General features: G+C 42.8%; 1 protein-coding gene and 1 pseudogene across 6 annotated transcripts in view; both read left to right on the plus strand.

The window, feature by feature from the left end:
* Positions 1-1,851, plus strand: part of CASK (calcium/calmodulin dependent serine protein kinase) — a gene marked incomplete at both ends in the record, with an annotated part of 204,646 nt that extends 202,795 nt beyond the window's left edge. For all 5 annotated transcript variants that reach the window (XM_080613241.1, XM_080613243.1, XM_080613244.1 and 2 more), the window contains one exon: positions 1,675-1,851. In XM_080613241.1, coding sequence (XP_080469367.1) covers positions 1,675-1,851 — 177 coding nt within the window. The remainder of the gene's footprint in view (positions 1-1,674) is intronic.
* A 7,485-nt stretch (positions 1,852-9,336) lies between these two features.
* Positions 9,337-9,690, plus strand: LOC308218976 (tax1-binding protein 3 pseudogene; annotated as a pseudogene). Its single transcript has one exon. The product of its transcript is annotated as a tax1-binding protein 3 pseudogene (transcript).
* The last annotated feature ends 2,482 nt before the right edge of the window (positions 9,691-12,172 follow it).

A 12,172-nucleotide genomic window follows, 5' to 3' on the forward strand; every position in this document is an offset into this window, starting at 1 on the left:
ATGTCTCTTTTGGAATCCATGAGAAGTTGGCAGTGTACCTAACTGGGGTTTTGGCTTAATGACACTAAGCCATATGAAACACTCCACAAAAATATTTAATATTAGTATTGATCCGTATTGTCCAATTTCTTAATAGAAGAAATTATATTTCCATGCACTAATATTTTCTATGGAAGTTCCAGGAATCACTGGCAATGCATAATGGTCCGTATAAGGAGCATCCATTGTACAGAGTGCATGTGAGGAGTATTTGTCTAATCTGGAATGAAATATATAGTGATTATAATGTGAAGGAGACATATCCTCCCTCCCCCAATTTGAGGCTGCAGCTTCTGAAGAGAAGCAGAACTGTAACTTTAGTACAGAACTTCTCCAGAAGTGGCTGGTTTCATTGCTATAGGGAAGGAGAACTGTCTCAATGCAGGTTATTCCCTTTAGAGGACCTGAAAGCCACTGTTCCACAGCTACTTGTCACTATAATTACAAATACTTGGAAGCTAAAACAGAAAAAAAGGGGAGGAGGGGAATCTCTTATTAGATGAATTAAAATCTGTTCCCAGAATAATTTCTTGTGAAAACAGCTATAGGCACTGTGTCCATACTTCCTGCAGCCTAAAAATCTCATATAATGAAGTGTATCCCAATTGACTGATCAAGTAGGATGACCCTATAGATACTACAGAGCAGCAGGAGTTTATACTGTTCATATATAACTTTTTTCCCCTATCCACCCCAAACCTATGGAGTGAGATGGACTTGATCACTTTCCTGTGGCTATTTCAAGGCTCATGAAAGCAGCAAATTATTTTTTTTTTCTTCTGGGTTTGGTTTTTTTTCATTTCTAAGGGAATTTGCAGGAAGAAAATTCAAACTTGTAATTACTGCAGAGCATTAGAAAGAAGCCGTTCGCAACCCTGATCTCTCAGAAAGGCAGACCTCACTAACAAAGCCCATCACTGTAGCGTTGCTGGCTGCATGGAGTCCAGCAGCGCACCCATAAAGTAGGATGCACTTGTTTCTGTAAGGACACTGACACCGAGCCACGGAGAGCACCAGTCTGCTGTACCTGCCCTTCTTGAGCATGGGCTATGTGGTTTGTTCCTCATGATCTCACACTAGGAGATGCTGGGAATGGCATGCTCTGAAATAGGAACCACAAAGTAACATGGGTTGAAAACTTCCTTATCAGAAAATCATTATTAAAGGAAGTAGGCCCAGAAGACTGATGCTGAACAGAAAACATTACTAAAATCAGGAACAGCTGATACCTGACAATATACCTGCCCTGTTTCCCACGTTCTTACCTGGGCATAAGCCAAATTTGTGCTCATACTTGTGCATTTCATACATTTTATTCATATATGGTCTGTGTTGCTCATGTCTGTGCTGCTTTTCTAAGCTTCCATCCTCTACCTTGCTTTGTTAACACTAGACTCGTGTTTTGTCTCAATATTAATATCTGAGTGCTGTTTGAGTGTCAGCTTCAAGAGAGAAATTGTGCCATTTCTCTCGTGCAATTTCCATAGATTGAGATGGGAGATCTAAACCACCTCGACCTCCCTAAGGCTTTTTTGCCTGTTTCCTTCTCTGTAAGTAACAGTTAGAAAGCTGGTTTAGAAGCGTACAAAAGGATCCAACTTCTCTCTCCCATTTTCTTTTCTGACCACCTAACAGGATGAATCTCTTCAGCGCCTGCAGAAGGAGTCTGAAATCTTGCAGAGAACATATGCACACTACTTTGACCTAACAATTATCAACAATGAAATTGATGAAACTATCAGGCACCTGGAGGAAGCCATCGAGCTTGTGTGTACAGCCTCACAGTGGGTCCCAGTCTCCTGGGTCTACTAGACCAGTCATGAGAGAATTGAAAAGAAAAAAATCTGTCATTACTGGGAACCACCTCATACATGGAAAACCTCTTCGTTACTGACCTTGTGTCAACAGGTCTTGGCCCCTAGAGACTACCTAGATGTAGTGTGACCTAAAATATAATTATTGTCATGTCCGAATAGATAGGAGGAGGGGGAAAAAAAAAAATCAAACACTAATTTAAAGAGACAGTATCTTTTTTTTTAATCATTTCTCCTAAACTTTAATAAAATGTATCTTTAAATATATGTACTATTCAGTCCTTTGGAATGTTATATTTTTGGAAATCATAGCTTTTTATTTCAAGGGCCCCTAAAAACTGCACAAAATAGATGCTGCTTTCTATAATCTATTTTAATAGTAATAATAATATGATTCTGTTACCTTAACTTGGGGGTGGAACACTACATTCTTTTTAGAGTCTGATTTTATGGATTGGAATACTTTGCTTTCCTTTATTTATTTGAAGTAATTAGTCTAGTGGTTATGAAACAAATTCATGAATTTTAAAGGCCTTTTTTCGCGCTTTTTTTTTTCTAGGATAGCATTTTTAAGTACTTTTGTGTAACATCCAGATAACGTGATACTGTCTCTTTGAAGAACTCTGTAAAACTTAGAAATTTGAAATTGGGTCTTGACTCTTAATGCATGTGGACAGTCGCAAGCGTTCATGCCGTTGGTGTATCTGTGTTGATAAAACCTGTAATCTACAGCAAAGTACATTCCGTTCATGGGAACACGTACCCAAGGGAATAAAGTAAAATATTATTCTGACTAAGTTGTAAACCTATGCACATCCCTTGCATTTTGGGCAACTTTATAAAAAAAAGAAAAAAAAAACAAAACTGATTTTTATTAATAATAATCATGTAGTGAAATGTGTTTGTAATTTTGTCTCAATTTAATTTGTTGTAAGATGGGAGGGGGCAATTACTGGTTTCACCATTTCAGATCCGTGTTGTCTGAGAGTATTAACGTTTTAATTAAGTTTAAGCAAAGAAATGCTGATTTTTAATATGTATGTAATTGTTTAAAAATGCACACATTTTAAAAGAAAATACTGTGCAATGAAGAAACCAGTTCAGGCATTGCGATAAACTGACTATTCCAAAAGACTCATCTACAACAGCCCTGTAAATTCCTTTAAAAATGGCAATTGACTCTACAGTCTGACCAATTTTTTTTATTTTAAATATACTTCCTTTTATGTGTTCAACAATTAAATGCTTTTGGGTCCTTCATTTCATTGCAGGGAGTTTCAAGAACAAATCAGCGGCTCATGCAGTAAGCAAAGGTTTCTTACAGTCTGTTAAGGGAAGTCCCTTGGAAAGGCACAGCCTGTAGTGTGTTCCAGGGGCTCTGCTCCACCTGTACAACCACAAGTTAAACTAATTTAGAATTCGAGCAGAGCAAAGTAAGAAAATTTAACTACATGCTGACCTGGTGTTTTGTTTCCCTTCTTCATGCTTTTACTGGCCCAGATGCTTTGCATTTTTTTCTGAAAATGGCTACCAGAAGCAAGCATTGCCACCTCTTTTTAGGTGTCAGAAATGCAGTGTTCCTTAAAGCGATTTATCTTCAAAGCTTGGTTGGTGTGCTGTTGTGTAGTATGAAGTTTAGTGTGTATATTGAAATGATACAGTGTTCTCAAAGGATTTATCCTCAGAGGTGAACTATCAGCTGTAATTGATCTGTGGGCTGTTCCAGTTGTTTGACACCGCTGCACATGTAATCAGAAAAAGTTCTTACAGTTGAACCTTTATCATAGGGGTAATTATCTGAAACTGAACATGAGCTGGCAGTATGTGCTCGCAGCCCGGAAAGCCAGCCATGTCCTGGGCTGCATCAAAAGGAGCATGACCAGCAGGTTAAAGGAGGTGATCCTGTCCCTCTACTCTGCTCTCGTGAGACCTCACTTGAAATATTGCATACAGTTCTGGTGTCCTCAACATAAGAAGGACATGGAGCTGTTGGAGCAAGTCCACAAGAGGGCCACAAGGATGATGAGGTTACTGGAGCACCTCCCATATGAAGACAGGCTGAGAAAGTTGGGGCTGTTCAGCCTGGAGAAGAGAAGGCTGCGTGGAGACCTCATAGCAGCCTTCCAGTATCTGAAGGGGGCCTACAAGGATGTTGGGGAGGGACTCTTCATTAGGGACTGTAGTGACAGGACAAGGAGCAGTGGGTTTAAACTTGAAGAGGGGAAGTTTAGTTAGATATAAGGAAGAAGCTCTACTGTGAGGGTGGTGAGCCACAGGTTGCCCAAAGAAATGGTGAATGCTCCATTCTTGGCAATGTTCAAGGCCAGTTTGGACAGAGCCTTGGGCAACATGGTTTAGTGTGAGGTGTCCCTGCCCATGGCAGGGGGGTTGGAACTAGATGATTTTAAGGTCCTTTCCAACCCAAACCAATCTATGATTCTATCATCATATAAGCTAATCTTCTGCTTACTCCTACTGCAGGTGGGGTAATCAAATCTCTGTTCCTGTAAAATCCTTAGGCGAAGTCTAGGTCCAGCTAGGCCTCGTAGCCAGCCAGGTCAGGCAAGGTGTTTGTCTTGTGCAGCACTCACGGGTCAGCTTGCAGCCTGCAGCACAGAAGGGAAGTTGGTCCATCACTTTACCTCACCTGACTGCATCCCAAAGCAAGTACTGTAACAGGTTCCTTGAGCTTGTGGTTTGTGAAGTGCTGGAAACTAATTGATGAGAAACAATCTGTGTGAGCCTCGTGTAAGTAAGCCAGCGTGTAAGAGGGAACCTATTGGAGTAATGATAGCTGCTCATGTGTTCTGGATTTAGCCCCTGAAAAAGGGGATAGGTGCAAACTGTGAACTATTTTAGTAAGAGATAATTTTTCAAGTAGTTGTGTCGTCTCATTCTAGTCCCGGATGAACCTTATCAGGTGTTCCTGTAGATCAGCTGTTGCAATAGTAGTATCACAAGCTATCTGAGCTCATCGAAGTGACAGATTCATTCACTCTCAAAACTACCTCTTTTCCCAGTAAAGCACAAAGGCGGGACAACCTACTACTGAAAATCAAGCAGTAGAGTGTTTCTGATGTTAGAAATACAAATTTCTTCTCTGGTAAGCATTGGTATATGACTTCAGTGACACATTCTTCTTCTGAAATGTTTATGACATTAAACAGGTAAATAATTTTGATAATTTGGGTATAGTCCACCATAAATGTTTTGACTGCATACTTTTGACTCTGTTAAAGTGAATTTCTTGGAGTTTCTGTGTATCCATCCTATAAGAAAGAAAACTTGTAATTCCCATGAGGGTGCTTCTGCCTTATGTAGATGACAATAAGCAGTGATTCAGTGTAACTAATACACTTCTCTTAAGTGGAGCTACCATTCAGTTAATATTACACAGTAGAAAGACTAACATGGAGAGCTCTGTTTCTTTGATTCCTATGTATAGCCTTTATCAAGGGACAAAAACTGTAAAAGCACATCAGTTAGCATACTGTCCTGCCTCCCCTTTACCATAGACTGTTTTCCTTGTGAGAACTTTCAATAGCAAAAGACTTAACTTGGAATGCCCCCTAGGCTTTAAGTACAGCTGAACCAGGCAGCCCTGTGAGTTCTGTGAACTGGTTTCAGCCTAGTCCCAGGAAGCACAGAGCAAGCCCAGGGACTCCTCAGTCTGCCCAATGCACACCTTCTCTCCCTCCTGTCTTGCCCAAATCCTTCTGATGCATCTCTATTATTTGTGTGGTATGTAAAGGGCAAAAGGCTGCCATAAATTCAGCTAGAAGCTTCCCTTGCATAGGGAAGACTCATGCAGGTGCAGAGCTAATGTTACGATATTTCTATTTTTTTCCAATCCTGAACTGGAGAAGCATCCTCCTAGTGTTGTAAATATCACTGCATAATTTAGAGCATCTCTTGGACTTCTCTAAATTCATGCTGAATGTGACCTCAGAAGCAGCCCTGGGATTTGAAAGAAACAAATATTTCTGTTTGCCCCTTTTATACTTTATTTTTGTACAGGGGTTCACAGATTTGTAAAGAAAATTTGGTCTTATCAGTATGCTGCCTCTCAGTCTGACTGATGCCTGTGATTTCAAGGTGTTAAAGTTAGTCCAATAAATGTTCATCAACCTCTGCTTCCATTTACTTAATAAAAGTACACTAGGTTATTCAATGTCTCAGAGTGGTAAGATTATTGTATGGAAATGGTAATCTAGTTTAGACAGTCCTGGACACTGTCATGCAACTATTTAAAATCAGAGAGACATTTTTAAACTCATCATCAAAACTGAGTTCTTCAGTATGTTTTAGCATTGGTTATCTTTTTATTTTATTTGGGTTAAGAAAGACACTGTGCCACTAGCCTCTAAGTGAAAATATTGCTACCTACTACAGAAACTTCATTAGTAAGGTTACTCAGTTGATTTTGAAATGACAACATAGAAGAGATGTTACAGCATGAGCAGCATTGAACTGGAGTGTATACTTCAAGAACTTGGTATCACAGCCATTAGGGAAAATTAATTCACAGGTTAACTTCAGCATTTGTTCCATTTTTATTCTTTTCTCTAAAGAAATTATTTATTATTTAAACAAATACTTGGAAATACTGCCAAAGCTTGTGGTTTTTTGTAAATCTAGATTGAAATATAAGATGCAGTTCAGGGCCCATTCTCTTCCACTGCAATTAGTTCTCAACATCTTTAATGAAAGCAGTTAGAACTCAATTTTGGGCTTTAAAATACTTGTAGAAGAGGAATTGAGAAAACTAAATGAAAAGTACATTTCTTGACTGACTCGAGTAAGAGTCATCTGGTTTTGTAAGTTAATCAACAGAGTATGAGCTAAAGCAGACACCTCAAAAAGTCTGCTTTCTTTTTGTAAAGCACATTCATTTTCTTAACAAGCCTGTCCCTCAGACTAGCTTCTTCACTACTTTTAATGAGCTAAGAGATACCCATAACTCTACCAAGGAGACTGCTGCACATTATTTCATATAGTCACATAGAAATTAAATTCCTGCACAACAGGAAATACATCATAGACAAACAGGGCAGAAGTAACTTCTCGTGAGTGATTGTGCCTTGTGTGCATACCATGATTTTCTACCTGCTGATGCACACAGTTAGTGTGCCTACAGTAATTTTTACTTTCTCCCCCATAAGTGATTTTTAGCAGTCATCCAACCCAGTGAAAGCTGGACTGAAGCAAATACAGAATCTTTTTGACTTATGATTCAGCCTCAGAGTTAAAGGCTTTTAAAGCCTCTTTCCCAGACCTGTACAATACATAAATAATTAATTCTTACCTTAATTATGGTAAATATGTTTCCCATACCTGTAATCCAATTAAGATTTTAGGCAGTTAGAAAGTTAATTGCTTTTCATGTAGTCTTAACACCTTTCTAAGAAAAAAAAAGGGGGCAGAGAGGATGTATATGCACATTCAGGCATTCTGCTGTATCTCTTCTTAGCAACTGCCACGGGAAAATCAGTAACAAGCAAACTGAATCTGGCTACCTCTCTACCATATGTTCTTATGATTAATGTGTAACTTGAGCCTGGTTTTGTATTGTGGAAGAGAACTGAACTAGTAGCACATTCCACACTTGGTCCTTGCAAGAGTTCATGTTAGTATTAGCAAAGTAATTCCAAATTTTCCCTTATCAGTAGCTAATTTTCCTATCTGCATAAAGAAAATACCCAAGGGGAAGGGAGGCATTTGGTTGTTTTAACTCATCTTGAAACTGAAATATGAGTCTGTTTTTCTCCATTGCCGGCCATCCAAATGGAGACTTCTTCACTGTTTTTCACTAGATGGTTGTGGTAGGCCAAGTCCTGAAAATAGCAGGGAAAACATGTGGATTGTGCTGAATGTCACAGTTAACAAAGCAGGGGGTATATCAAAAGCTTTAATTTTTCAACCCCAGTCTAGGGCAACAGTCAACAGCAAAAGCCCAAAATTTAAAAAAGCAACAGAAAACATTTTACTAAATAAAATTAAGCATCTTTCTGGACACCAGAGATCAGAAACAAGGTGATAGTTAATGACCAAATTCATTCCACAGATCAAGGCAGTCTAAGCTCAGACTTTAATTACCAGGTTTTTTTCCTCTTGTCATTTGAAAATCCCCAAACCTTACATAAGTAATCCACATGCTCCCTTCAAGAGTTCATAACCAACCCTATTTGGATTTGTAAGGTACCATGCCTATAGAAATTAAACATGAGGACTGAATGAACAAAGAGAAGGCTAAGTTGCTTACAAAGAAAATAAATAGACAAAGACTGAGAAATAGAGCAGCAGATTTGAGAACATGAGAACTGTGCTGGACTACCAGGAGCCATCTGCTGCGCAAGATGGGGTAAGTCACTGCACTTCTCCCTGTGTATGCCTCCTGCACTGTGCTTGCTATCTGTTTAGGTTGCAAGCCATGTGGATAAGGACCTGACATTCACCATGTGTTTTAGTGTCAAGCAAAGGTAAGGCTGTGAGGTGATACCAGAACATACAGGTATTAACAACGCTTCCAGTGCTTAAAGTCGGTGGTGAGGCTGAACATACCCCAGCCCCTGAGCAGCATTTGCAGGCACGCTCCATGTAAAGTAACTTGGGGTTTCATCAGAGATTTTCCCCCATCACAGTAACATTCAGTGCACAAATCTGTTTCAGTAGGTGGTGTAGATACAGGTGTGATGTTCACTGGGTGCCTGAAGGACAGGCAGGTTTCCACGATGAGATGTACATTAATCAGAGGTATTAAACATTAGCTTTTTTAATACTAAGCTGCACAGGCAGCATCCTGAGTAAAAGCCTCCACTGACTGAAGACTGAGAGATGACAAATTCACTGGAGTGGAAAGGAAGCCAATGAAGCTGCTCACACAGCTTAAAATCTGAGACTTCACAGTCTGTGGGATGTAGGTAACTTCATAGCTGTTGCTTGTAGCATTTTGTGGTTTATTTCCAATTTCAGGGCTTTGGGCCTTGTTTTTTTAAACTGTCTTGTCTTCTCCAGTGTGACACCAGTTGCAATGCTCCTTCTACAGTTGCTGCCTCTGCCTCCTGGCTGGTTTGTCACTGTTTTCCAAAGTGTTTCTGACAAACTTAGTCCCATTTTAGTGATTTAATGAAAAAAAAAATTCCCCTCTCAAAAGGGTCAGTTCCATAGATGACATACTTGAAGGCTATGTGGTGGCTTTTATTGGTTGATGTTGCCATAAATACCAAACTGTTGAAACCTCACATGGAAATCTTGGGTTTAAGTCCAAAATTTTAAATATTTAAGCCTTGTTTTCAAGCTTGGGGGCTTTTTTTTTTTACTGAACTGTATCATAAAAGGCATGTAAATTCACATAAAACTATGGTTTTATTGCTATAACACTTCATAAATTTAACACAGCATGACAAGAAAGAGACACCTGACGGAAAGGAGCACTTCCAACTGATGTGGTACGACGTTGTGGCCACGTTGTCCCAAAGGGGCCATGTCATACGTGCTGAGGCAGCCGACCACTGCTGTGGTGCGAAGAATTTAAATACATCAGCTTTGTCAAGGTGACAGTTTGTTTCTGGGGCTCAGCACTGGAGGTGGGATTAATCAGGATCCTACTCAGAATCTTTTCTCTGAAGACAAGATCGACAAGGGTATCTATGTAACAACAGTGTCAGAAGGAGGCCCAGAAGTTGTTGCAGGACTCCAGACTGGAGATAAGATCAGGCTGGGATATGATGATGGTGACCTAGCGAAGAAAAGGCTGACAAAAAGGAATGAAGTGATACAGCTGCTGGTGACCAGCCAGTCTCTGCAGAAGGCTGTGCAACAATCCTTTATATTCTAATCAGTCACTGAGTTGGAGTAGTGTTGGGGAGGGAGATATACAGACTGATGTCAAGCGAGGAAACAAATACCAGGCTTGAACAGGTTGGCTGGAAGGGGAGCATGTTCCTAACTGTGGTAAACATGATTTTTATTTTTATTTTTCCTTCTTCTGGTGTAACTCACAGTAGTAGAATTCTGGTTCCATCAGCAGAGTGCCTCTCTAAAAGTCTTCCCTGCAGGTACATGGTAAGACTTTACGGTAGTCGTGGCTTTTAGGAGGACAAGGACAAACCCTCGGTTGTTTTGTTGTGGGGTTCTTTTTAAGAAAATACTGAATTGCCGAGGTGAGCGGCTCCAGAGAGGAGCCTTCAACCCCGGAGGGAGGGGAAACCCCGCCCCCAGGAGCCTCAATTCTGAGCGGCGAGAGCCACCCAGGGAGCCTCGAGCCCTCGCCAGGCCTCGCCCAGGAGCCGCAGCTCCGCTGAGGCGAGCCGGGACTCACAGGGGGCGGTGCCAGGAGGGACGGCCCCGCCCTGAGCGGGGAAAACCCGACTGAGGGAGCGCGGGAACAGCGCCAGCGCCGGCAGCGCAAGGGGGCAGCGGGCGGGATGGGGAGCGCTGGCTTCAAGGCCGGGGCCCGCTCTGGGAGCTCTGCTCTGGCTGCCCCGGCGGTGGCAGGAGTAGGCACCAGACAGAGCCGATGAGAGGGGAGGCTGCAGCGCAGAGCCCGGGGTGCAGAAAGTGCCTGCACTGGTCTCGTGCGGCGAGGGTGCGCAATGGGCAGGGCTGCACTCGGTGCCCTGGTGGAGGCCCTCCTGCAGCAGGGGCTGAGCTGCGGGACGCTGTCAGTAGCTGAAAGGTGTCAGGGAAGCTGAGGGGGAGCTGGGCTGCTTGCTCCAGGCCCACCCAGAACTGCTTCACATTTGTGCAGGAAGCTAACGAGGAAACACCACACCAAATGAACAACCAGCTGATGCACCAGTAAAGAGGATCACTGCTGGTGCCTCCAGGAAAAAGCCGTGGGTCATAGTGGTAGGTGCACCTACTTTGAAAGGCACAGAGGCACCCATTTGTCAGCCTGACCCAGCCTCAAAGGAGGTGTGTTGCCTACCAGGGGTTTGCATCAGGGGATGTTCCTGGAAAGGACCTTAAGATCATCTAGTTCAACCCCCCTGCCATGGGCAGGGACACCTCACACTAAACCATGCCACCCAAGGCCTCATCCAACCTGGCCTTGAACACCACCAGGGATGGAGCATTCCCAGCTTCCTTAGCCCACCTGTTCCCGTGCCTCACCACCCTCACACTAACGAACTTCTTCCTTATATCTAACTTAAACTTCTTGTTCAAGTTTAAACCCATTATCCCTTGTCCTATCACTACAGTCCCTAATGAAGAGTCACTCTCCAGTACCCTTACAGGCCCCCTTCAGATACCTGAAAGGCTGCTCTGAGGTCTCCACGCAGCCTTCTCTTCTCCAGGCTGAACAGCCCCAACTTTCTCAGCCTCTCTTCATACAGGAGGTGCTCAAGCCCTCTGTTCATCCTTGTGGCCCTCCTCTGGACTTGCTCCAACAGCTCCATGTCCTTCTTACGTTGAGGACACCAGAACTGCACACAATACTCCAAGTGAGATCTCATGAGAGCAGAGTAGAGGAGCAGGATCACCTCCTTTAACCTGCTGGTCAGACTCCTTTTGATGCAGCCCAGGATACGGTTGGCTTTCTGGGCTGCGAGCGCACAGTGAAGCCAGCTCATGTTCAGTTTCTCATCAGCCAACATCCCCAACTCCTCCACAGGGCTGCTCTGAATCTCTTCTCTGCCTAACCTGTAACTGTGCCTGGGATTGCCCTGACCCAGGTGTAGGGCCTTGCACTTGGCTTGGCTGAACTTCATGAGGTTGGCATTGGCCCACCTCTCAAGCATGTCCAGGTCCCTCTGGATGGCATTCCTTCCCTCCAGTGTACCAACCGAACCACATAACTTAGTGTTGTTGGCAAACTTGCTGAGGGCACACTAAATCCCACTGTCCCCATCACCGACAAAAATGTTGAACTAAGTCAGTCCCAACAACGACCCCAACAACATCCGTGATCCAAACCCGTGGTCTCCAACCGGACATCGAGCCATTGACCACAACTCTTTGCATGCAGCCATCCAGCCAGTTCTTTATCCATCGGGTGGTCCACCCATCAAATTGATGTCTCTCCAGTTTAGAGACAAGGATGTCATGATGGACAGTGTCATACTTTGCACAAGTCCAGGTAGATGATGTCAACTGCTCTGTCCCTGTCCATCAGTTCTGTAGCCCCATCATAGAAGGCCACCAAATTGGTCAGACATGATTTCCCCTTAGTGAAGCCACGTCACCAACCACCTCGTTGTTTTTCATTTGCCTTAGCATGGTTTCCAGGAGACTGCTCCAAGATTTTGCCAGGCAGAGAGGTGAGACTGACTGGTCCGTAGTTCCCTGGGTCATCCATTTTTCCCTTATTGAAAATG

The sequence above is a fragment of the Psittacula echo genome (assembly GCF_963264785.1).
Source record: "Psittacula echo genome assembly, chromosome: 3".
Lineage (NCBI taxonomy): Eukaryota > Metazoa > Chordata > Aves > Psittaciformes > Psittacidae > Psittacula > Psittacula echo.